Source organism: Pteropus medius, unplaced genomic scaffold (genome assembly GCF_902729225.1).
Source record: "Pteropus medius unplaced genomic scaffold, Ma_sr-lr_union100, whole genome shotgun sequence".
Lineage (NCBI taxonomy): Eukaryota > Metazoa > Chordata > Mammalia > Chiroptera > Pteropodidae > Pteropus > Pteropus medius.
In genome coordinates this window covers 3,538,038-3,565,738 of record NW_024355327.1, presented here as the reverse complement: position 1 = coordinate 3,565,738, position 27,701 = coordinate 3,538,038, and the positions used below count along the sequence as shown (strand labels likewise).

At 33.6% G+C, this 27,701-nt stretch overlaps 1 protein-coding gene across 1 annotated transcript in view; it reads right to left on the bottom strand.

Annotated features, from left to right (window-relative positions):
- The window catches only part of DNAH12 (dynein axonemal heavy chain 12), a 209,958-nt gene that overhangs the window by 113,243 nt on the left and 69,014 nt on the right, over positions 1-27,701 (bottom strand). Inside the window, exons 20-36 of the mRNA XM_039858619.1 lie at positions 21,801-21,986; positions 20,918-21,118; positions 19,013-19,207; positions 17,473-17,594; positions 17,091-17,373; positions 15,231-15,350; positions 14,783-14,939; positions 14,380-14,552; positions 11,648-11,800; positions 11,194-11,433; positions 10,618-10,863; positions 10,176-10,295; positions 6,690-6,799; positions 4,544-4,727; positions 4,271-4,411; positions 799-882; positions 102-290 (exon numbers count right to left, since the gene is read on the bottom strand). Of these exons, the coding sequence (XP_039714553.1) occupies positions 102-290; positions 799-882; positions 4,271-4,411; positions 4,544-4,727; positions 6,690-6,799; positions 10,176-10,295; positions 10,618-10,863; positions 11,194-11,433; positions 11,648-11,800; positions 14,380-14,552; positions 14,783-14,939; positions 15,231-15,350; positions 17,091-17,373; positions 17,473-17,594; positions 19,013-19,207; positions 20,918-21,118; positions 21,801-21,986 (2,904 nt within the window). The remainder of the gene's footprint in view (positions 1-101; positions 291-798; positions 883-4,270; positions 4,412-4,543; positions 4,728-6,689; positions 6,800-10,175; positions 10,296-10,617; positions 10,864-11,193; positions 11,434-11,647; positions 11,801-14,379; positions 14,553-14,782; positions 14,940-15,230; positions 15,351-17,090; positions 17,374-17,472; positions 17,595-19,012; positions 19,208-20,917; positions 21,119-21,800; positions 21,987-27,701) is intronic.

Genomic DNA, 27,701 nt, shown 5'->3' with positions numbered 1-27,701 from the left:
AAACTGATTTAAGTTATTTATCTTACCATTGTGACTTTAGACTTAGTCAAGCTGAATAAAAACTAAAGAAACTTGAGTGGCTCAGAGAATTATAGTGCTACCTTGCATTTTTTCTTACGAAGCTTTAAAGTTGGCTGTATTAACCAATCAAAAAGTCCTCTCAGCAGAGCCTGATGTTCTTCTTCCTGTAGAGGTCCTTTTAGTGAACTCAGCCATGAAGACACAAGGGGTTCCCATCCTAATTGTGAGGGTTCCAAATAAATCATGCCACAGCGGCTCACAGTGGCAGGCTAGAGAAAAAAGACAAATTGTCTAATGTTGCTTTTATAACAGTAGTACCTGGCAGTTTTTCACTACTTCTTTGCATGACTTAAAAGGCCCTTTGTGATCTGGCTCCTTTCTTCCTCCACAGCCTCACATACATTACATGAAACTATTTGCAGTCACAGTTCCCCAAGGATGTCATGGCTTCAGGTCTTTATATCTTATGATTTGAGATGAACAGCCCCAACCAATCTTCCTGGGGAATTCTTATCCCTCCTCTACCCATTCCCCTCTAGGGCACTCACCCCCCACCCCCATATTCTCATGGCACTGACAGGTAGCTCTATATTGAGATTATTTATTAGCATCCTTCTTATTCTCCTTAAACAAGCGTACACTGTGTCTTACTCATCTTTGTATTCCTAGTGCCTAATTCATCTTCTGAGATATAATAAAAAAAATACTTACTGACTTAATGAATGAATAAATGAACAAACCAATAAACAAACTACTTATGTAAAATTATGAACTTACAGAGGCTTGGGAAAGGTCCATTGCTTCAAAGATGAGGCTCATTTGAGGGGACATTTGAATGATTTCTCCACTCATAAGGCAAAGCTAAAAGCAATTATTTTCAAATGTTTATGTAAAAAATTCTCAAACTTCTCAGATAAAAATTTATTCTATTGATAAGATAGTGTATATCCTGTGATATGATGTAAAAAGTATTAGAATGTCAGCCAGAAAATCATAATTCTAGGTCTAGCTCTATCAATTTCTTACTAGGTGAGCAAATACATAACATCCTTGAGTCTCAGCCTCTTCATTTATAAACAGGGATAATTTCTCTCTCATAGAGTTAGGGAGAAGGAGACTATCTAACATACTGCAAAAACTATAAAATCCTATACAAATCTCAATTCTTGTTATTACAAAAATTAAGAAATACTCCTGATTTCATAAAGTTGTCAGATCTTTTATATTAATAAGAGAAAAATAAAAAAATGAATATTTATATACCCATCTTCTAAATTTTCCCAATGTTAACATTTTGCCATATTTGCTTCATCTTTTTAAAAAAAATATTTTAAAGAGCATTACACCTATAATGGCATTTCACATGCAAACACATCAATCAATATTCATTTAAAAAATAAGGACTTTTCTATATAACCACAATAATATGATCACATCTAATAAAATTATCAATAATTCCTTAATATCATCTAATATCAACTCAGGTAATATTCAGATTTCCTCAGTTGTACCAGAAACATCTTTTGAACTGATTTATTCAATCCAAAATTCCATTGGTGACCATGATATTGTGTTTGCTATGCCTCCTTGGTCTCTTTTAATCTAAAACATTCCTTTTTGATCAAATATGTAAAAATTGATTTCATCAACTGCTTCCTTTCTGCCAAACTTCTTTCTTGTCCATTATTATTAAAGCCATCCTTTCTTCTCAATCTCATTGACTTCTAACTTTGGAATTATTGTTAACTTTTAATAATTATTATTAATTGTTGATATTCCAAATTAATTTCATTACTAAGTCCTTTAAATTTTCCTATTTATTTATTTTTCATGTTTCTTATCCACTTCCATGATCACCACTGTAGTCTCAGTTTTGCCCCTCTCTAGTTATATGTCAACAATGTGGCATTTAACATTTCTGGATCTGTTTCTTATCTGTAAAATAGATAAATGATCAAGACCTGGATTGTCCAATATGCAAACCAGTAATCATATGTTGCTTTTCATATTGAATTTTAACTAATTAAAGCTAAAGAAAATTTAAAATCGGTTCTTCCGTTGCACTAAGCCACAATTTCAAATGCTTGATATTTGAGAAAATGCTCAATAAGCCGCATGTGACTAGCACCTACTTTATTGGACAGTGCAGATATCTATGTCATTGTAGAAAGTTATATTCAACAGTGCCGGTCTAGAATACTTTTAATTTTCTGCCAGATTATTTCAGCAAATGTTCTTGTACTTGCAATAAATTTAGGAAGTGGAGTCAGCTTTCTCCTCACACTCTCATGCTGTTTCTCAAATACTTTTACTCCACTCTCCAGTACAACCATTCCTCCTCTGACAACCCTCCCTTGCTGCTATCATTCACCAGCACCCAATCATTCCCCTTGTTATCTAAAGCCTTTGGTATTTGGCTCAATATCTTTCTACTATAACTTTGGCCTGATCCAGTTCTTATGAGGAGAATCTCATAAACCTTGGATCCTTAATCACCTTGTCTTCACTTACTTTCCCCCTACTCCACTCTAGCCATCCACTTTATATATCTGGGACCTGCTCTCCTGGAACACTACACAATTCTGAAATACTAAATCCAAGCATCCCAGTCTCTGCTCATGGACTCCTACCCATTCAGCTTGCTCAGTCATTGACTCCTACTACACTTATCTTCATTTTCATATCCCTATTGTTTTCACTTCCTCTATTATTAAGTAGCTTCTGTTCTACGGTCTAGCACTTCTACCATTCTCATGCATATCTTTAAAGTCTTTCTGTATTTCCAATCTAGCAACATTATCTACACCTACTGCTTAGACTGTTAAAGAAACAAAGGCAGACCTTGGCACTACTACTATTAATTCATAGTCTTCCATTCATTCAAGTTCTCAGTAATACTTTACTATGTTTCATATTTTCCTACATAGATAGTTCTCTTTCTCATTTTCCAAATGGCTAATTACAATCTCCCCCTTTCTCCTCAAGTGTACAAACAACCAGGGCTTACCATTTCACAAAGAAAAAATAAATAATTAAAAGGATTTGCCTTCAAATTTCTATCAAATCCATACATTCACCTGTATCTATATCTATCCTTTCCTTACTCCCTCTTATCCTTCATAAGACAATCCTTCTACCTGATTATGAGTCCTGAGACTGGACCCTACTGATTAACCTCTCTTTTCTGAATCATCACTAATTCTTGTCTGTTTACTTCCCCCTGCTTTTGCTCAATGAGGCTAAATGTATAAAAGAAAGAATATGAATAAACGACTAACCACCTATGATAAAGGACTGAAGGATATGTTTGAATGCTAATTAAATTAATTTGCTTATTTAGTGGTGTAGTTACTTTATATAAATACAAAAGTAAATCATGGTATAGTCATACAGTAGAATACTAATACAGACATAAAAAGAATACATAAATAAATAAAATGGAACATGAACATCACTGATACTATATTGACCAAAAGAAGGAAAACACTAAAGAGTATAATTCCATTTACATGAAGTTTAAGAAACAGCAAAGCTAATTTACCACAGCAGAAGTCAGAATAATGATTGCCCCTGAGTTATACTAGTTGGGTGAATGAACCTTGTAGAGTGCATCTTTACTTAGAGTGCACACTTCTATAAAAAAAATCATGGACTCTAGTTAGTGAACATTTTATACTTTATGTATGGTACCTCTCAATGAAAACAAAATAAATACTAGAAGCCTTCCATTTTCTAATTCTTTTGAATATATCACAGCTTCTAAGGTAATGTACCACATATGAGCACTGAAGCATTCAATAGTTTCAAGAATAATAAGGCCCTTGTATTTTTTCCTAGAATATTAATTTAAAGTTCTGGAAACCACAGGTCTAGAGTCACTTTACAACTCTTTATCACCTTTTACATTACTATGCCTTCCTGCTAACAGAGTAATTTTAATACAACATACTTTTATTCTATAAAAAAATTAAGTAAAGGATTTACTACAGCATAGTTTTCATTGAAAAGATAATTTATAAACTTATTCAAATTGCTGCATCTTTTATTTCATATATACAGTCTTAGTCAATTAGTTTTTGAATATGTAACATTGCTAAGCATATTTACATCTGCTTTGTGTTCTTTTTAATTGTGGTAAAAAACATATAACATTAAATTTACCAAATTAATCATTTTTAAGTTTACAGTTCAGTAGTGTTAGGTATATTCATATCTTGCATCTGTTTTGCTTTTAGTCATGATGAGTTACCTTTTTATTATCGTCCAATACTGTGTTCATGCTCTCTATCCATAAAGTGTCTATGGGACCATCAAATACAACCCATTTCCGGTCAGGTGTTTCTGATAAGGCAAATTCTCTAAAAGTGTTAGCCACAATACCATCAGTCCACTGAAGAGGAAAAACAGAAGAGTGGAAAGTTTCCTTTATAAAACTACAAAGTGATAATCTGAAAACATTTTAAATTTCTTGGTTTAATGTACATTGTCAATATGAGTTGAGAATGTTTGTACTGTAGATTACCTCATGAGACACTGGGTCAAACTGTCCAAAAAGTTGGCCCATAGTAATAGACTTGGGGTTTACAGTCCTATAAATGACCTTTTCTTCCTCTCCATAGCCACGTTCATTCATAAGAGTTAGAGTATCAGCCAGCATATGCAGAACTTTTGTCTTAGCAGCAAAAGGCTCTCCTACTAACATAAAACTATCAAGGAAAAGTAGTAATTAAAAAGTAAGATTCTTAAGAAAATAATAGTAAATTATTTTTCTATATTCTGGTCTATAAAATTTTACCATATGATAACTACTACATATAATTTTTAAAATTATATGACTTTTTTTTTAGATGTGAGGAAAATACACTTAACTTCTAAACTGGTTGATCTCTAAATCAAATTCTCTACATTAATACCATTATCTATAAAAGAGAATATAATTTAAAATATCCAAATGAAAATGAAAACTTAATGATTGTATACTCCTAAATTTTTTTTAAGTTACTTGGTCCTTCTAAAGAGAGGGCAAGGATTCTTTTTCCTCATGTCTTCACTTGCTGTAGTAATTATTAGTACTCTTGCCAAATAACTTCTGAATCTCCTTTCTCCTGCATCTAGTAGGATTCCTCACTCTCTTGTGGAAATAATAGGTGACTAAGGAGTAATAACTGGAAATGATGGGTGTTACTTCCTAGCAGGAAATAAATAATTGCCAGAGATGGACCTTACAGCACTGTTTTCCCTCTAGCTATGACCCATGATGTTGAGATGGTGGCTGCTCCAACAGCCTGGAACCCTGAATAATTATGATTAGCAGAACCTCTCTGTTAACCTATGATTAACACAGTATGAATGAGAAATAATCCTTTGTGTTTTAAGTCACTAAGATTTGGGTGTTGACTGTTTCTACGGAATATCCTAGCCCATCCTTACTGACAGAAATTCATACCTAGAAGTAGGGAAGGTATTCTAGCTATAATAAAAAAGACTAAAATGTGTGGCATTGGCTTAGAGGTCAGGTCATGAGCGGCAAATTAACTGTTATCAGAGGCTAAAAGATTGGCAATTAATGTTATGCAATGATGAAACATTGGTGAATTTGAGATGAACTGGAAGACAGATAATATACCTAATGAAAGTGTAGTTTTAGGGAAATAAGATAGTAAACAGAATATTATTAGTATATAATGACAGTTGATGGCTGCATTTAACAAGGAACTACAGGGAAAAAAGGCAGCCCAGAAAAAATAAGCAATTTGCAAGCAAGAATGAAAGCAAAGAGAAGGAGTCCAGCGGTTCAGAAACTTGCAGGATTGAAAGAGGCAATTTTTCCTCATCCTCAACTGGTAAAAGATAAATTGTGAAAATCTTTGAACAACAGAGATCTACTCAGCCTGGCATCAAGGATCAAATCAAGGGTAGGGACATTATATCACTTTATTAAAACCTATGAAAGATTAATATGCTTCCTAGAAATCATTTCAGGAGGATAAAATACTTCAAGGAAAACAGATTAAGAGTGTGGCCCTCTCAATTAAGCCTGATAGGTTCAAGGATACTACAAGTTCAGAAAGATATGACCAATGTTGGCTGTGTCTCCTATTTGTCTGTGTCTCCTACTTGTCTCCTATTCTTCAGTTTCTGAATGGAAGTATTTGCTCCAATAATCCTGTTCTGGTAAACCCACTACTATAATACTGGTTGTGTGGAGGACAGATAACTTGTCTTTCCAGTTTGTACGTCTCTGGATCAAGAAGAACTTCCAAATTTGACACAGAAACTATCATGTAACACCTAGCATCCTGAACCTTGAGTCTAGTTCATTGATTGAAACTTTTAGGATGTCTCCCTAGAAGGTAAGAGTGTATTTTATGTGTATGAAGGAGAGTGAATAACAACATATAATGATGACTAAAAGGGAAAATTGCGGTGGTCATTAGTGTTACAGCACCGAATGAGCACTCCTTACCAATCTTTATTGGACATGCAGCATGAGAAAGAAATATACTTTTGTTTTTAAGCCACTGAGATGGAAACTGGGGGGTAGGAGGTGCTTGCTCCCTAGCCTACCTAGCATACAAAGTATGCTGAGTCTTTTGATATGCAAATTTTGGTTGCTTTATTAGTTATAACATCTATCATTGGCAGACAATGATAATCTATCATCTTACCCATGTCTAACAATCATCATTTCATATGTCTGAATCATTTTTTCAAGAAAAAATTTCACAGGCTGAAGATTATGTATTTTGCAGGCTTCATGAGCACATTCCAAAAATTCCTAAAATAAAAGAAAAATGGAATGCATTCCTATAAAATGGTATTATAGATCATGTCACACATCATAAATGTAGACTTTTCATCTAGAAATTAGAAATTGTATAAATTATTTCTTAAAGCTTTAATTTTTCATTAAAAGGAGGAAAAAGTAGAATTAAAATACTTTTAAATTATTAGTATTCCCCATGATAAGTTATTAAAAATCATAGCACCATAGCATAAGTCAAGAATGTATATTATAACCTGTGGAGTGACCATTGATGTAAAACTAAAAAGCCAAGAGAGATTAATGGAGGAATAAACATTACGTAAAACCCCCAAAAAAGTCAGTAAAGAAAAAACAAAGGAATATAGTACATATTAAAAAGTAAAGATAGTACAGTTAGTTTTTTCTACAGTCTTGGCTTCTCTCAGCTCAGCTGCAGGTGCACTGAGCTGCTCGGCAGCACACCTCCCAGCACTGACTGACTCCTAGCAGGATTTTTCAAACTGAAATCTATGGATCCATGGGTCTATTGCTATATTCAGGCGAGTACAAGAGTTCTCAAAGAGAATGTTAAAATTTTGTATTTTTCTCTTGATTTAAAAAAATCATATTAGCATATCCTGCATCATCCTGATAATCAGTTGATCACCAGGAAGACCCATTGATTAGAGGGCTGGAACTTTCAGCTCCACTTATCAACCTTTGAGTAAGGAAAGGGAGTAGGGCTGAGGTTTGAGCTCTATAAAAACTCAGGAACGATGAGATTCAGGGATCTCCTGGTCTGGTGAACATGGCAAGTTGCAGGGAGGGTGACATACGCTGAGAGCATGGAAGCTCCAAGCTGCCACCTCTCAATACCTTAAGGGCCTTATACAACCATTCCTGAGTTGTATCTTTTATGATAACCAGTAAACATAAGTAAACTGTGTTTCTGAGATCTGTGAGCTGTTCTAGCAAATTAGCAAATCTGTGGGATAGGAGTCATGAAAATCCCTGAAATACAGGTGGCCGCCTGGAATTTGAGGCTGTCAGAAAGGAGAGCAAGTCGTGTAATTAGTTTAACACCAACTCCAAGTAGTTAGAGTCAGAGTTGAATTGTTGAATACCCAGTTGGTGTCTAGAGAATCAGAGGTTTGTTGATGTTTGAAAATATGCTAGAATCACTTTAATTTAATCTGACATTATCATAGGATATATAATAGTATTTGAGTTTAAAGATTAAAAACAAAAGAAGGCTAAATAAAAAGAAAATGATGTCTTTAAGCCAAGTGATACTCTAATAATATAAAAGCTCAAAGAAAAGATTTTACAATAGTATCAATAGATAAAAGGGGTGAAAACTGAATCATCATATTGATATAGGAAAGAGGCATGAGAACTACATATATTGACTAAATGTTAAACCAGGTTGTATTCAAAACCTACAACGTGCTGCTGCCAGATGACTGGAAACCTATAGAACAAAGTAAAATTCATTTTGGGATTACTAACAATTTACCTATACCATGAAAGGAAAACAGAGTCTTTAAGTCATTACCCTACACAAAATAAACTCAACCATTTATTCTCTACAGCCTGAAGCCTGACCACAGGGAGCCTACAGAACAAAGGAAGATTCCTGCTGGTATTATTAACAAACTATTTACCCATACCATGAAAGAAAAAAGGGAAAACAGAGGCTTTATGTCTTACTCTACACAAAATAAACCCATGCAGGAACCTATAGAACAAAGGCTGAGATTGCTAGCATACCTTTAACACTGCATACCTCCTGCCTTTCACTATATACTCCTACCATCAAAGGAAAATAGGGAAACAGTCTTTAAACTATAATTCATAGACACTAAAAAGGACATATAAACAGAATTCCTCAAACATTCAGGGTCAGGCTCTCTCATTCTGTCTCTGAGAGGAGACCATACTCCGTCTATGGAGCGTTATTCCTTCTCCAATAAACTTTCCTTCTGCCTCTAACTCTGGCATGCGCTTGAATTCTTTTCTTCCGCATGCAGTCGAGGACCCTCACTTTGTCTCTCAGTGCAGGAGTTGAGTCCTCATTTGTGGAGATTCACCCCATCCAGCCTTAATATGGCATATGGTATTTGTATAACCCAACCTATACATATAGCTTAAAAGAATTTTATTTAGAATTCATAACTTTGCTTAGATTAACCTATAAACCCACTTAGATCATGCTAGATTTTATAGGTTTGTGTAATCGTGTCCTATAATTTGCTAAGGCTTTAACAGAAAGGCTGAGACTTAATTAATTAAACTCCCTTCCATATCTATGCCATCCCTGACACTGATGATCGCCAGAGCAGTTTTTAGGAACAAGCTCAGGATAATTTGTAAGACCAGGGGGTTGATCTGAGCTGAAACCTCCTGAGGCCAGCCCAAGTAGCTTGGAGGACCCTTTAATGACCTCCTCATGAACTTTTCTCATTATATACTAAAATCTCCTCCCAGAAGGCAGAAATTTTCCACCATTTGAACATGCCATGTGTGTAGGCATGTTTTCTAAATGCTCATGTGAAGGACAAAGGTCATCTTGATGCTTATGCATGATTTCTCTTTAAAAAAAGACAAATCTGATCCTTTGTTCAGGAATACATCATCTGGGGAAGTGACCCCCTGTGTGTCCTTGCATGCTGGCTTCCTTCTCATAAAAACATCTCAAGAGGTGTCTTGTGGCTGGCAACTACTGAGTAATTAGACCTGGTTCGGTCTGGGGACAGTTTATGCAAGCTGAACTCAAAAGAATCTTCACTGTACATTTTACCATAGAAATTATCATAATGTAACAATTCAGTTTTAGACACACATCATCTTTCTCATTAAGTAGAGACTGTTTTGTTGTAATTACTTTAAATTTTTATTTTTATTTTACATTATATAACAGCTATAAACAGCAGACACTTATTCTTACATGTATACATATGTAAGTCTCATTATAATGTCTATAATTTAAATGGAATTGGAAATGAACATGGTTTGTTGCCTTTAAAAAATAAAGCCAGCATATTATTTAAATTTGAAAAACAAATCCTTATGTTAACTATGTTTTACAACTTTCAATTTACCATCTTTTTTACCAGTGAAGTACACAACAATATTATAATATATACATAGTGGTAAGTATTTTAAATCACAAGATAGGAAATAAAATACTTATTCTCTTAAAACAAACATCTTAGACCTGAATCTTGTTAATCCTGATATCATATAAGAGAAGGTACTAACATTTATTCATTTTCATTAAATAAAGTGGCCATAATAGGAGTTTATCTTCCAAATAGAATAATTTCTCTCATTTAATAACATTTTTCAAACTATTGAGTCATCAGATAAGTGTATTTGCAGAATAAGTCATTCTCATAGATTTACTTACACGATAGTCAGCTTCAGGAAGTTTAACACCAGGAAATAAGTCACTGGTTATTCCAGCAAATAAGGGTATATCATGTGATAGAAACTTTGGTTCATTTACATCTTTAATTGATCGAAGAAGCTAAAATCATCCAAAAAGTACAATATAAGTTAATTGCCAGTATTTGCCCTCCCCCTCCCCATGCCAAAAGTCAAAGTTTCTTTTACATTGTTCCATTGAATCCCCATACCAGAAAGTCAACACCAAGCTTATCAAGCCAAAAGGTCTTTATGTTCATATAAAGTATAATGAATAACATAACCCCAAAACTATCATTTCAACCCCATAAAAAAGGCTCAAAGCAACAATTCTCTTATTTGCCTATTTGTAATTCCTAATCAACCTCGCTAACAAAAATTATCTTTCTACTGAAGCTTTCACAATGTATATACTTAATACTTACAAGTATATCTTCATTTTCATTTGGAAATTTTAATTTTAGGTTTCCAGCAGCCACTAAAACAGCTTTTACTGCTCGCATTCCATAGTCATAATGAAATTGCGATGAGAGCTGCTCTGAGCAAAGCCTATAGGTCATTACTATCTTCACAGACAGAGGTTTTGCATTCAAAAATCCATAGGAGTAGAGAGAGATTTCTGCTATGAGGGCATAGTTTGGAACCATCATAGCCACTGTTCTAAAAAGAACCTAAAGTACATAATAAATGAAATATATTATTTACGTAAAGGAAACCATTTTCAAAGCTGAGCATAAGTACCCAAAGACAATGTGTTGATATTCAAGTTTATTCCCCAATGTAGCACCTTTTCATTAACTCTGTACTTTTTTCAGTAGCACTTAAATAGTATTATGTACTTTAACATTTTTTAAATGTCTAGAAAAGTTTTTGAAAGTTTGCCTTACAGTAAATGGAAAAGGTAAAAGGGAGATTGGAAAAATATGTGAGAAAATTATACCATTTTGAGTAGATTATGCTGTTACTTTTGATTAACAAATTTATACTCTTAAAAGTATTACCTTAAGATTGTCTGGCAATTCAGAACGTCCTGCATAGCCAGGATTCATGGTAATAGCTACAAAACAGTTTGGATTGAGTTTAAGTTCTGTCCCTTCAAAAAGAAACACTTCCAGCTTCTGTTGAATGGCCCTCTGAATGCAAAGGATCTGTTGAGCTACCACTGACAACACTTCCAGCTCAATTCGATTAAATTCATCAAAGCAAGCCCAAGCACCAGAAGAAGCCAATCCTTTAAAAAACTATGAAAAGGCATCACTTGTTAAAACAAATATTTAACCTTTTAAGTCAAAATTGAAAGTTAAGTTTAATAAAAGCCCTAAAGATAAAAACAATTTCTTTACCCCTAAAACCAAATTTCAAGTAATGCTTAAACCACATTCAAGTAATGTTTAAACATGAGTTAGCTTCAGTTTATCCCGGTAGACATAGCTGTAAGTTTAATATGTAACTTACCTTTCCCATTGCTAGATAATCTAGCCCGTCTGAACAGTTGAACACCACGCACTGTACAGCAAGGGCTTTAGCCAAGTCCTTGGTGGTTTCAGTTTTTCCTGTGCCTGCTGGCCCCTCTGGAGCACCTCCAAGATTTAAATAGAAGGCACCTATCTGAAAATAAAAATACATGTGTAAAGAAATCCATGCTTAACTAAAAAAAAAATTGTAATAGAAATTGCTTACAAAATAGATTTAGATTTGTAGGTGCAGAGAGGCAATAATACAATTATAGTGTTAGGTTAATTTTTAACACACAATTTTCTAGCTGTATAAAGAAAAAGTAGTTTAAAGAGTCCAAAAAAAAGTGAAAAGGTATCAAAATCTCTTCATCTGTTAATACTTTATATATATTCCATTTGCCTTTAAAAACAGAGAATCTAGCTTTGAGGTGTTAACATTTGGTCAGAAAGATCAGAAAGGTTTGATTAGAAGTGGTTGTGGAAATGATTATAGAGTTCAATAATGACAATCTCATGGCTAGCTGCAAAGGGAGTAAACACCTGAAAGTGAGTGTTATAAATGGCTGCCCATCAGTGGGAAAAGAAACAAATGACCTATTATATAATTTTTTCTATGATTCACCCTGGCTATTGAGTCTACTCTTGGCATTTTCTCCATTCCCATGACACTCACTGTTCTATACTTCTTACCTTGCATTACAGTTAACTGTGTGCATTAGCATTTTTTCCTCTCAATTAGTCTTTAAGCTTCTTAAGAGCAACATCAAAAGTATGAATTCTTTCTAGGTCCCCACGATGACTAGAAGAGTGGCTGGAAATTTTTAGAGGCATTTAAATTGCAGTCAACTAACTATGGAGTTTTTTCATGAAAACAACTATGACAGTTCATGAAACTTAACTCCTTTTAGAAAAAATATGGTTAAGGGACACAATGTTGTACATATAGGGAGGTGGGAGTATATGGGAACTCTCCTGTACTTTCTGAATAATTTTGCTGTGAACCTAAAACTGTTCTAAAAATGTCTATTTTTTAAACCATAAATAAACCTATGAAAATCACAAATGTTTTTACATTTACTAAAATAAAATATTGACAGCTCATTAAATAAAGGCAATATCAATGAAATTTTATCTATCTTAAATTTATGATAAATGCTATACTATTCAGGTCTATTAATTGCTGGAAACTTCAGTATCTCCCTTCTTTATAATTTTAAGAAAATGCTTACAAATGTGTTCCTTTTATTATGGAAATTAATATACTAGATTTTTTTCAGTCTACTGTTGTATATAAATGTTTAATGTGATTCTGATTTTCCAACTCAAAGTTGTTAACTTCCACCTTACAAGTGTTCACAGTTTCTGATTTCACAGAGGTCCCAGATGGATATAGAACCTTGAGATTCATTCACTCAACACATATTTAGGGAGTAATTATGTACTTGTTCATCACTAGAGTAGAAAATCAGACAAACATGGTCCCTGTTTCCTGAGAAATTAGAGGGTTTGGCAAAACATTTTATTGCAGATGCATTAGCCCCACTCAGATCCCCTTTACTGGCCATTGCATCCATCCCTCAATTGCTGTGAGCTACCAATAGCTCACAACTGTTCTTTTCTCCTGGGAATTGCCCTCAACTAATAGGTACTACCTCATCGGTGAATGCCTGATTACTTGCACCCCTAAGCCCAGAGGTGACCCATAGCCAATGACAATAAAGGGATATAAAAGCCAGACCACTTGGCGTTAAAGTGGATACCTCTGTGATGCCATTAGTGTTCCAAAGCCCCATAAGAGATTAGGCTAAGGCTATACATCTGATGAAACCACATCTTTTCTTAGCTTTACCCCCTGCTTTCTTCACTTTCTTATAGGTTTTTTTTTTACTGAGAACATTCTTTAGTAAATCATTTGCCCAAGAATCCCCATTTCATCTCTGCTTCTAGAGAACTTAACCAAAGACACTTTAATTTTACTTACTCAGTGCAGGTATTTCTTGATGAACCTCCTCAGTTTCCAGGTAGGTTGCCAGATTTAACAAATAAAAACATAAGATGCTCAGTTAAATTTGAATTTCTGATAACAATAAATAATTTTTTAGTTTAAGTATATCCCATGCAATATTTGGGACATATTTATACTAAAAAATTTATTCATTGCTTATATGAAATTCAATTTTACCTGAGAATCCTGTATTTTATCTGGCTTTTTCCAAGGTTTTTTGTTTGTTTGTTTGTTTTTTTAAGTGATAGCTCTACCTTCCCTAGCTTCCCAACAAGCACAAACCTCAGTACCAACTCCCTACATTTCAGCTCTCTTTCCTATTCAACAGAACTAACGTGGAGTTCCAAGGCCCAAATGTACTCTCCTCATCTTCCTGTCGTATCTCCCAAAACTCCACTGCAAAAATTGATACCATCTTTGAAGCTCCAGTTTTCTCTTTAAATCTCCAGTATCTTCCTTTTTCTAATTACTCCCAATCAGAGTGACTCACGATTTTCAAACATTATAATCCAAACACTTTTGTCTTCTACAAAAGCACCCAGGATTAAATATCTGTACTATAATTTTATATAAAGGGAATTTGGGATTAGGAAGGAATAGCTGTATTCAATATTACAGATAAGAAAATAAAATGACAATAGCCACATTAAATTTGGACAAGAAAATATACCACCATACCAAAAAGTAATCTTTAATGTATGAATTAAAATAATTTAAATGCATACCAATGTTCTGTAACACCTGTCAGTTAGAGGAGTAATGACAAGTCGAGGTGAGTTACCAAGATATTCATAAGCATATTTTACATTGCAATTAATGATACGAACTCGAGCATTCTCATATTCCCAATAATATCTAAGCTGAGCAAGCCATTGGAAATCTGTATCATGTGAGACACCTAGAAAGAATAAAGTAAAACAAGACACATAATCCTGAAATAGAAATAATTTGAAAAATAGAATTTTAATTTTTATAATAGCAAATATTAAAATAATTCATGCTTTCCAATTTGTAGAAAAGATCATATAAAATAAATTCTGTTTAGAGAGAAAAAGACATATAGTATAAGTTTTTGTTTCTAGAAGCTATTGATATTTTATCTTTAATGTTAAAGAAAAAGTCACATACCCACATCAATCATGTCCATGACCACATCTCTAGCATGAACATCAATAGTAACCAAAGCTCCCAGAGTAGTTCTGGTTTGTTTCGACAGTTTTCCTCTTACCAGCTCGACGATATCATTTAGTTGATTCTGAAGCTCCTTATAGTATTTCCTTAATCCCTACAAAATAAAAAAGTAATTAAACTAATGTTAAATAGTACTTAAAATATGTATTTTATATATTTACTCATACGAAGCAATTCTGACTTCATAATATCTCTCAATATAGCAATGAATTATAGAGTGATTTTGTCCACGCCTAGTATGACATATTAATAACAAGTTTTCAAAGAATTATAATTTTAATGTTACATGTAGACATTGGAAGGAAGACTGGCTTTGTGTAGGTAAGTTAACCAAGAAACAGAGCATACAGAAAAGAATGTTATTTAAAATCAAATAATGCTTTACCTCTGCCCCACCACTTATAACTTCCTGTGTCTCAGAAGTCCAGAACATTTGAGAAACACAAAGTACAACTTGGCCAGGCCACTCTCGAACCCAGTCTCTTCTTGCAGATTCTGGGTAAGCCTGAATAATTAAAAAGCATTTCTAACTTTAAAAGATTACAAAAGGAAAAAAAAGGCTAAATGTCTAATAGTAAGGAAGTGTAATATTTGGTACATTTGTAGCCTAGAATATCATATAGTCATGAAATTTTTAGATGACAATTTATAAAAGACCTGGAAATTTTTTATAAATTATTTTTTGAAATATTTATATAATTTTACATTCCCTTGCTGTGGGAAGTTGTCAAGTTTTGTACTTAGAATAGCCATTACTTCTATTATAAAATATAAAGCTTTTATTAAACAGTAAAAAAAAAAAATCAGTCTAATAGATTATGTACATCGATGCCAAGATTTAATTGAAAAGGAGACTATACAATTTGGTGAAAAACTGGACTAGTAGTTAGAACCCTTGTATTATTATTCCATAGCCATTCTAAAATTTTGTATCACCAAAGTATATAATTTGAATAATTATACATTTGTTCATTTATAATTGAAACATCTGTGCTTTTGAGTTCAGAGTATACTTTCATATCTTTCTAGCATTTTTATGTTCAAAATTCATTTAAAGGAATAGGAATGGTTAAAAAATAATTTGCTTCAAAAGCAAATAATAGCAGATTCAAATTATAAACTAAAAAATGCAGAACAAAGTTTGAAGCTGATGCAAATAGAAACTATATTTTAATACAACACCATCTTTAATATAAGATAATAACACCATCTTCAATATGCTTTCAATATAAACATAAGGATACAGACATATTATTAAAATCCCTTCTAATTAGCAATATTTGGAAATAAATGTAATGACAAACTAACCTAAGCTTCAAAGAAGAATGAGTTTCAAAGAATGAATGAGCCATTGCTAGGTACGTAGAAGTAAATTTTATACTTATTAAAGAAAATACTTTCTTGGAAAATGTTGATTCTTTATGTCTTTTAGTTTGTTTAGTTTTATAAGTAGAAAAAAGAAAGAAAAAGTCAAGATTTATCTACACGAACATTGAAGTTGAACAGAACAGCCACTGCAAGAAGATGAGCTGCATGGACTCTTAGTGAATGCAAAAGGGTACCTCACTCATAAAAAGTGGATATGAGGCTGCAATGCCTTTAAAAATGATTTTTTTTCTCAACTATATGACAAACTGTTCCTTTGTGGTCCCCAAAGCAGAAATATACTGAAGTTTATCATTCAAAATTAGGTGAACTGGATTAGTATAAGTGGGGTACATGTCATGTGCCTAGGTGTTTTATTTCTTTCAAATATATATACTCCTTTAATGTTTGTTCATCTCATTTCAACTTATTAAGTAATTAAGTGTAAACAGCAATAAGTGACCTAGATCATGCATTTAACACCCACGTTTGTGGTTCTTTTTGATCCCAGGGCCTTTACACAGGACACCAAGATGCTCTTCCATTTACTCTTTACCTGGTTAATTCCTACTTATCCTTTGGGTTTCACTTTCAATTTCACTTCCTCTAAAAGCCTATCATTAGAACTGCCCATTCTATATTATATACACCTTATTATTCTTCCTCATAACACCTTTTTTCTTTTGCAGCACTTAAATCACATATCATTAATTTTTACTAATATTATTTAAATAATAATGTTAGAAAAAATAAAGAGTGAGGAAAATAATAAATGGTTTAAAATAGTAAGAACTTTAAGTATTAATTTACTGGTGCCCATTTAAAACCTTCTAAATCATTTATAGAATATAAAATATACATTAAATTCTAAGAAACACACCAGCCTGGATGCAGCGATCACATCATGAATACTCCGGAGCATTAAATCTTCCACTTGAATGAGCCACTTTTCCACTGCACCTCGTGCTGCAGATGTGGAAATAAGTGCAATCAGCTCCACTCGCTCACCTTCAGAGCTATACATGGCCTTAATGTCCAAATTGGGAAGGAACTCCAATTTAGCAATGCCTTCAAAGCATTTTTTTAAATGAGGCTGAACTCTAAGAGGATCTTTGGTCTCTGACAAAATCTCTAACATTTCATCATTAGATAAGAAGAAAAAACTAGGGAAAAACAGGCAAATATAAAAGCTTTAGTTATAATTCATCACATATCACACATAAAATGCTTCTTATTACAGCACAATTGAATATCCATCATACCGAGGGAAGAAAAGTCGTTTTTTTTCAAGATATGCATTAAGCCCTTTCATAATTTTCTCCAAAAGTTCATTGCAGTTCTGTAGTTTTTCCAATAAACCTGTTAAAGAAGTAGCAGCAAGAACCTGAAAGAGACACATTCATTCAGTTCAGTATTTATATACCACATGTAATTATAAGATCAAATATTTATCTATATTATATGTCAAAATGTTAAAATGTGAAAGTTTATGAAAGTTGTGAAATTTTTTTATCATGTAAAACTATTAAAATTTAATAAGTCATAACTCTTCTCCAAAGATGCTACTTACAAATGAGAAGTTATGACTATCTTGCATATTTTCATTTCTTCTATATTCTTTTGAATGATGTGGGAAGAGTCTGTTAGGTTGGTGTGTGATGTAATTTTTACATTTACAACTGTCAACTACAAACTTACCAATCTACATGTCTAAGTTGGCAAACTACATCCCACGAGCTAAATCTAGCTTGTTATACCAGTGTTTCTTTTATTTAGTTTTATGAAGTATAATGACAAATAAAAATTGTATATATTTAAGGTATACAACTGGATGTTTTGACATATGTATACATTGTGATACCGGTTTTTGTATGGCCAACAAGCGAAGAACTATTTTTACATTTTTAAAAAGTTGAAAAAAATTAGATGAAAAAAAGGGTGAAAATGTCAGTGTCCACAAACAGCTTATTGTAGCACAGACACGTCCATTCAATTACGTATTGTTTGTCTACTTTCATGCTACAATGATTGCAGAGTTGACTAGTTGCAAAACAAACAAACAAGCAAACAAACAAAAAAAACTATTCACTATCTGGGCCTTTTCAGAAAAAATTTGCTGACCGCTGATCAGCAAGAAGTCATGTCTCACAAAGTTTCAACATATAGGCAAAATCCTTGCAACTCTTAAATATCAACTCTCAACAAGTCCAGCACAGCTACTTTTTCATCCAGCACTGAAACAAACTATTTCTTAAGTTGAATACTAGATTTTTTAAAAAAAGTATATGTATATCTATGGACTTTGTATACTACATGTATAATAAATATATAGCCTGTCTTTCAATGTTAGACTCACACTCAACAAGGTGCTATACTTACTAGAAGATACACATAGCAAGTGAGACCAATTAAGAGAACTGCATATTCTTTTCTCTCTTCACTCCCAAGTATATAGTCATTGAGTAGACTGTCAGGTGAATTACCTACACCTCGCTCTCATTCCATCTTATTTTATGATTTATTTTACAAGAGAAAGGGAGCAGTGAGTGTATATCGTACTAGTGAGTTAAATGTATATCTGAAGCAGCTCCACTAAATAAAGAGTTATAAGTAGTGTATCTTATGAATTTAAAAGTAAAGTATTTTAATGCTTTATGCTTTCTTATATATTTTCTGAACTTTTCAATTTATATACAATTAGCAGGTTTTATTTTGTAGTTGAAAAAAAAAAGCCAAATGCTTTCTTTAATGGTCAAAAATAAAGGTTCCCTTTATTTTTAAGAGAGAAAACAAACACTTCACCTTTGGGTCTTTTGCACAAAACTTCATAATATCCCTCCAATGTCTGTCTACTGTCTGAAACTGACGTCCTTCTTCTGGCATCTGTTGCATGATATCCTCTGAACAAAAAATGGGCTCCAAGTACAGCCATTGAGCTTGTACTTTCAACCATTCATCAATTGTTTCTTGTATTCGAATCAAGCGGTCCTCCCAGGCCTTAATGAATAGCATAGTTTACTAAATTCCAGTTATTAAAAAAAACTAATAATTATAGCAAGAAATATTTACTTAAAATTTACTGTTATTTTTAAATCAACGCACAACAGCTCAAGGTCACTTATGGGTGCCTCATGTGGGTTTAGAAAAATTCGAGGAGATCTGAATTTTTCCTAAATCACTGGAACTCACAATTGGAAATGACTGTAGTTATTTTGACCAATTTCCTAATCCCTAGGTAAACCACTTCAAGTTCGAAAATCACCCAGGAATATATCCCACTCTCAACCAGTGGTTATCAACCTAGAGGCTATTTCCTATTCACCCATTCCAAGGGACATTTGACAATGTCTTTCATTTGTCACAACTGAGGGGGTGAAGGTGCTATTCATATCTAGAGGGTAGGAGCCATGGATGTTGTTAAACTTCCTACAATGTACAAGACAGTACCACACAAAGAATCATTCAGCCCAAAATGTCTTTTGGTGCCAAGCTGAGAAACCTTGCTCTACATCAACACAATTGGGAAAACAATCAAAAACTGGGGAAGGGGGAGTCTCCTTACTCTCACAGATCTCCTATAATTGACAAGATATTTCATTATCTGAAGTCACTCATAATTTCTCTTCAGTTCCTAAATATGTGGCCTAAGGTCCTAATGGCAAGAGATCTGGCCCCATATTTTTATTGTTTATAAAGGTCTAAGTGAGCATTTAAATTTAACTTATAAATTCTCTTTTCTTAGACAAGAAGTTTCTTCAAAAGACATAATATCTATCAGGAAAGTCTAGGTCTGCCTGATTCATAAGAAAATGTGCAGCATTATGTCTGTTGGAAGAACACAATTCCCCAAATACTGAGAGCCAAGATATTTCATGAAAATACCATTTATACTTAAATTAAAAGCAGACTACCTTGATTTGAATTCCAGCTCTGTCATTTACTAGCTAGACGAACTTGGGCAAAATACTTATCCTTTTATGCCTTGGTTTTCTTATTTATGAACACAGATAATAAAAGTGCCTACCTTGATGGCCTAAAAATTAAATGGATTAGTAAATGTAAAGTCCCTGGAGCAGTGTCTAGCACATAGTTAGAAATAAAAAATATAAGGTGAAAAATATATTTGTTTTTTGTCTTTTCCCCATTATATGTAGTCCCTAGTTAGAATTTTGATACTACCTATGAAAGTATTAGTTATTATAATTTGTTTGCTTTCTGTATTTACTCACATCAACTATAAGGGTATCAAGTAATCTCATAGTATCAAATATCATGTTTTTCCTCAAGTGGAAAATAATTCATTAATTATTCTAAAAGACCCTCAAGCTTATTGTTCACAAATATAATTAAAGCATGGTATACAGAACTTCGCAACAAGTTAGAAGAATATAGCATAAAACAGGGTCTGGACTGTCTAAAGTTAAATGATACCAATTGTTTTCCTTCCAACTCTATCACTATCATCAGAGATATTTTTAAATTAAAACATAATTTGTTCTTTTTAAAATTATTAATGTCTCAGAACTATTCTATGTAGCTGCACATTAATTTTTTAATATCCCGCTCTCAACCAGTGGTTATCAATCTAGGGGCTATTACCTGTATTTCTCCAAAGCTATCCAACAAACTGACTTATTTCCACAAGAGCATATATGTAATAAGACTAAAATTTTTACAGATGACCATGAGCTATCATATTTAACATACCTTGATCTCTTTTTCAAATGGTTTAATGAAAGGTGAGCCTCTCATTGTCTGAGTTTTTATAATTTGATCATCAAGGAGAGCCTGAATCTCATCTACTGAAGAAAGAATATAGACTCCAGTTTCACGATATAGACTTATGTGAAAAGCAATATCATCCCAAGTTTCTATCATTGTATGCATGGCTTTCTCTAACGAAAATTCCTAAAAAGGAGAAAAGAAGAAAAAATGGGATGGAGAAGTAAAAATCTTATTTACTAATTTGACTTTCCCTAGTGAATTCAGTAAGCATATGATGCATTACACAGTCTTATAATCTGTGGCAACAGTGCAATTGTCTTTGAGTTAGAAAAGTTTTTAAGCAATTTAAAAATTCCTAAGGAGAATGACAATGTAGTTTTTAAAAATTCACCTGCTATGAAAACTAATGCTGTCAGTATTAAAATAACCAACAGAATAAAGTACCTGCTGGACTTTTCCTGAAGTGGCCTTTCTCCAGTCTATAGTATGAAGATACTTTCTGTGTATCTCAAGAACACTAGAAGGCTATACTTACTCTATTAGAACACATACACATCATATGCCACACACACATCCATCCAGTATTCTTAATGGAAAAATTGTATATCAAGACTAGCATAACATACATGCATATCAGAATGTAGTAAAATTAAGAAGAGGTCAAAGGAGCCATTTCTAGTCTGGATTCAGGACAAGGAAGCAGTATAGAAGCACACGCTTTGTGGGGGAAAAAAGGAGAGGTCTTCTATCAGTTTCCCCCATCTCCACCCACTGCTGTCCAGTACTATACATTCAACCACAATTGAACTATTATTTGATTAACAAACTTATCAAATAATATATTTCAGTAGATCTTCACATTTACCTTGCTTGCGCCCGCACTTATCACTTCAAATTTTTCCAAGTATGGTGTAAGGTTTAATTTTAAAACTTTTCTCAGCGTAGTTCCAGAGTCTGGAGTCAAGTCATAGCCTAAAATTTCTGATATCTGCTTCCAGTGGCGTGCTCTCATTCCTGGATTGCACAGAATAGAGACAGTAGGGATATATTCCTGATGGTGAAAATATAAATAATAATGAGTCACTCATTTGACTTCCATACACATACACTTGAAATTATTTAATGAATTTAATGAACTGAATCAAAATCCCAATTAGATTTGGAGGGGGAGAGAATCTAACAAAATGATTCTGAAGTTCGTCTGTACAAATAAAAATGTAGAAATATGCAGGAAAATAATAAGAGTAAAAAGGAAGAGGGGGTAAATGATATTAAAGTATATAACAAAACTATGATAATTAAAATTGTTGCGAAGGGGGAAAAATGGCATAGATGATAGAGGCTTTGTTAATCCCTCTTGCGACCAAATCAAAGTTGTGACAGAAACATGGAGCAGATAGCAAAGAAAGTCACCTGGGATCTAGATGAACAGAAGCACTACAACTAGGGAGAGAAATAATTAACCAACCTGCAATGGTAGAAGGTAGGAGGGGGCAAAGACATGAGACTGCCCATTACCAGGGGCTGAGGGGGACAGAGGCTGCAGCAGCAGCAGCCAACAGCTGCAGACACCTCATAAAGGGGCCATGTCCATGAGCGGACTTTCACAGTGATGGACCTGCTTGCTCTGAGCACTAGCTACGGGTCGGCTGCTCAGGGGAGCACTGAGAACTTACAGGGGGACACTGAGTTGTTGGAGTGAGGGCTGGAGCAAGGCTTTCTCCCAGGCAGAAATGCCAGCGGTATCCATTGTTCCTCTGTTGAGCCCTCCCCACCCTCCCAGCACATGGATGCAGCTGTGCCATAGCTGAGACATCATCAAACTGGATAACAGAGGTTGCTCTGCCTAGAGAATTCCCTGAAACTCCACCTCCCCCAACTCACGGCCCCACCCAACCCACATCTAGGTGTGTCCTCAGCGAGTCAGGTGCTCCCTGCTGAGCAGCGCCAAGATTCACACTGGTGGCAGCTGGCCTTGGTTTCTGGTGTGGTTTCTTGAGTCAACTGTAAGCACAGCATCTGTGGATTGCTTGGTGAATCTTAACAGGTGGCTCTGGAGGGCATAAGCTGGGGCTAAACTTGGCCTGCAGCTGAACCCCTCTCAGCACTGTGCCACTGGACACCTACTTCACAAAGCCACACTAATAAGACTGGGAGTGTTAGGAGCTTTGTTTAGTACCTAGAAACAGACACAGAAAGGCAGCCAAAATGGGAAGACAAAGAAGCAGAAATCATATGAGAGAACAGGACAGAGATCCAGGAATAATGGAGTCAAGCATTCTAACAGGTGCAGAGTTCAAAACACTGGTTATAAAGATGCTCAATGAACTTAGGAAAAGAGTAGATGAACTCAGTAAGAACTTTAACAAAGAGAAAAAATCATAAAAATGAAAATGGAAATAATAAAAGGGAACCAATCAGAAATGAAGAATACATGATTTGAGATGAAGAATATATTAGAGGGAATAAACAGAGTGGATAAAGAAGAGGATTGAACCATCGATATAGGGGATGGGGAAGCCAAGAACACTCAATCAGAATGGCAAGAAAAAAGAAGCCAAGACTACAATAATAATTTAAGGATCCTATGGGACACTATTAAATATAAAAATATCCATGTCATAGGGGTAACTGAAGTTAAAAAAGATGCTGAAGAGCTATTTGAAGAAATAATGATGAAAAACTTCCCTCACCTGGTGAAGAAAATAGACATACAACCCTAGGAAGCTCAGAGAGTCCACCGCAAAAAAATGAACTCAAAGAGGCCCACACCAAGACACATCATAATTAAAATGCCAAAGGTTAAATAAATACAAAGAGAGAATCTTAAAAACAGCAAGAGAGAAGCAGATAGTTACCTACAAGGGAACACCCATAAGACTAGCTGCTAATTTCTCAAAAGAAACTATGCAGAACAGAAGGGCTTGGCACAAAATATTCGACATGATGAAAACCCAGGATCTACAGCCAAGAATACTTAATCCAGCAAAGCTATCATTTAGAGTCGAAGGACAGATCAAGAGCTACCCAGACAAAAATAAGCTAAAGGAATTTATCAGCACCAAGCCAGTATTACAGGAAATGTTAGAGGGACTTCTTTTTAAGAAGAAAAAACATGTATCAAAAACATGAATAAAGAATGGTAATAACTACATTCCTATCAATAAGTACCTCAAATGGAAAAGAATTAAGTGTTCCAACCAAAAGTTAGAGTGGCCGAATGGATAAGAAAACAAGACCCCTACATATGCTGTCTACAAGAGACTCACTTCACATTAAAAGACACACACAGACTAAAAGGAAGGGGATGGAAAAAATATTGCCTTGATGGACCTAGAGGTATTGTGCTGAATGAAACGGGTCGGATAGAGAAAGACAAATATCACATGATTTCACGTACATGTGGAATCTAAAAAACAAAATCAACAACGACAACATCAAAAGCAGAAATAAACTCATAGATACAGAGAATCTTTTGAGGACTACTAGATGGGAGGAGGATTGAGGAGGATGGTGAAAAAAAGCAAAGGGATTAAGAGGTACAAATGGATAGTTGCAGAATAGACATGGAGATGTAGAGTGTAGCATGGGGAAGATGGTTATAAGTTGTAATAAATATGTAAGGGGGAAGAAGGGTACTAGATTTAGTGGGATGATCGCTTTGAGAGCTATGTGGATTTCTGATCACTATGCTGCACATCTGAAACTGGTATATTATTGTATGACAACTACAATTGAAAAAAACTTTTTGAACTGAACAATGTAAATACGATCAACTAATTGTCTATTATATTTCAATAAAGCTGAGTTAAAAAGTAAAAATAAAAGGTTGCATTATTATAGAAATACAAAGTTGTTATATATGTTATATGTAGAAATATATAGTATAACGTAACATAATATATAATTATAAGCACACACATTACATGAATGGAGGAAAAGCCTGTACCACAATGCTGAAGTGTTAACTTTTGCTTGGAAATAAAAATTAGATATTCAACAAAAACACTAAATTCATCATTCTCAATACTGACATTAGAACACTTTTTTTAAAATCAGGAACATGATAAACATATCCACTTTTACTACTTCTAATCAACACTGTATTGAGTGTCTCAGCCAGTGAAGTAATTAAAATAAATAAATAAAAGATATGGAGAATAAAAATTAAGAAAAAACTGACATCATTCACAGATTATTGTCTATGTACAGTGGCTAGATATTAAAATAACATAAAGAAATTAAGTACGATTTCCATATACCAGCCTCAGACAGAAAATATAATTAACAAAAAGATCAATTTACAAATGCAACAACAACAAAATAAAGTACCTAGGGATAAATCAAATTAAAGCTGTGCAAAACTATTCTGGAGAAACTATATAACTTTATTAAAAGATGTTAAAGACAATCTAAATAAATAGAGATGGATACCATGCACTGATAGATTCATTATTATATAAGAGACAAAGGGTTAGTACCCAGATATATGATTTAAAAAATCCATAAATTAACAATAAAAACAACACAAAGAAACAACCACCAAAACAATAACCAAAGAAAGAGTAAAAGGGCATAAATAGAAATTTCACAGAAGAAATGTGAAATGTAAGTAGAATGTAAGTACTATGAGGGCAGGGATTTTTGTCCACAGATCATGAGTAGGAAAATCAATAAATTAGGTAATTAAGCAATAATATATAGCAGTAAACATAAAGAAAATACAGTTACGACCGAGAATGTGGATGAGTCTTAAAAAACAATGTTGATTTAAAAAAATCTAGTCACAGAATATTACATATAGATGATATATTTTTAAAATAAATTTTCACATACAAATTGATAAAACAAAAAAAAGCAAGAGAATCACAAAGAATTCAAGATACACTTATCTTTAATGGAGATTATGGAGATAAAACAGAGAAGGAATATACAGAAAGAAGTAATAGTATCGATAATCTTCTAATTTTAAAGTAGAGAAAAGGGTTCTTGGGCATTCATTTTCTTGTTACACTTTATAATTTACATAATATATCTTTCAAGTATTAGATAATAAAATGTGTTAAGAAAGAAAGATAAAGAATACTTTCTTTATCTTGAGATTACCAGGCTAAGAAAAATAGGCAGAATATATGACAAACCTACGGCTAATATCATACTCAATGGGGAAAGGCTAAAAGCGTTTTCCTTAAGATCAAGGACAAGATAAGGATGCCCACTTTCGCCACTCCTTTTCAACATTGTATTCAAAGTCTTAGCCACAGCAATAAGACAAGAAAAGAAATAAAAGGTATCCGAATTAGAAAGAAAGAAGTAAAAACTCTCATTATTTGCCGATGACATGATACTATATATAGAAAACCCTAATGATTCCATCAAAAACCTCTTAGAACTGATCAATGAATTCAGTAAAATAGCAGGATACAAAATTAATATTCAGAAGTCAGTGGCATTTTTATACACTAATGAAGAATTTTCAGAAAAGAAATTAAGAAAACTATCCTATTTACAATGCATCAAACCAATAAAATACCTGGGAATCAAATTAACCAAGGAGGTAAAAGATTTTTGTTCTCAGAAAATTATGTCATTACAAAAATAAATTGAAGAAGATACAAATAAGTGAAAGCATATACCATGCTCATGGGTAGGAAGAATCAACATCATTAAAATGGCCATATTACCCAAAGAAATCTATAGATTCAGTGCAATCCCTATCAAAATACCAATGACATTTTTCAGAGAACTAGAACAGATAATTCTAAAATTTATATGGAACTATGAAAGACCCTGAATAGCCACAGCAGTCTTGAGAAAGAACAAAGTTGGAGGTATCACATGACCTGATATCAAACTATACTATAAGCCTACAATAATCAAAACAGCATGGTACTGACATAAAAACAGATACATTGAACAATGGAACCAAATAGAGAGCCCAGAAATAAACCCACTCCTATATGCTCATTTAATCTATGACAAAGGAGGCAAGAATATACAATGGAGTAAAAACAATCTCTTCAATAAATGGTGTTAGGAAAACTGGACAGATACAAAAAAAGAAAAGAAAAGAAACTAGATCATCTTTTTACACCATATATAAGAATAGACTTAAAATGGATTAAAGATTTAAATATAAGTCCTGAAACCATAAAACTTTCTAAAGAAAACATAGGCAGGAATCTCTGTGATATTGCTACGAGTAATTTATTTTCAGACATATCTCCTTGGGCAAGGAAAACAAAAGGAAAAACAAAATGGGACTACATCAAACCAAAAAGGTTTTGTACAGCAAAGGAAATCATCGACAAAACAAAAAGACGATGACTGAATGGGAGAAGACACTTGCTTTCGATACATCTGATAAGGGGTTAATATCCAAAATATATAAAGAACTCACACAACTCAACAACAACAAAACAAACAATCCAAAAAAAAAAATGGGCAGAAGACTTGAACAGATAATACTCCAAAGAGGAAATACAGATGGCCAATAAATCTAAGAAAAGATGCTCAACATCAATAAACATCAGAGAAATGCAAATTAAAACCACAATGAGGTATCACTTCACACCTGTCAGAATGGCTATCATCAATAAATCAAAAAACAAGTGTTGACGAGGATGTAGAGAAAAAGGAACTTTCATACACTGTGGGTAGAATTACAAATTGGTACAGCTGCTATGGAAAACAGTTCGGAGGTTTCTCAAAAACTTAAAAATGGATGTAGCTTTTGACGCAGCAATTGCACTTCGGGGTATTTATC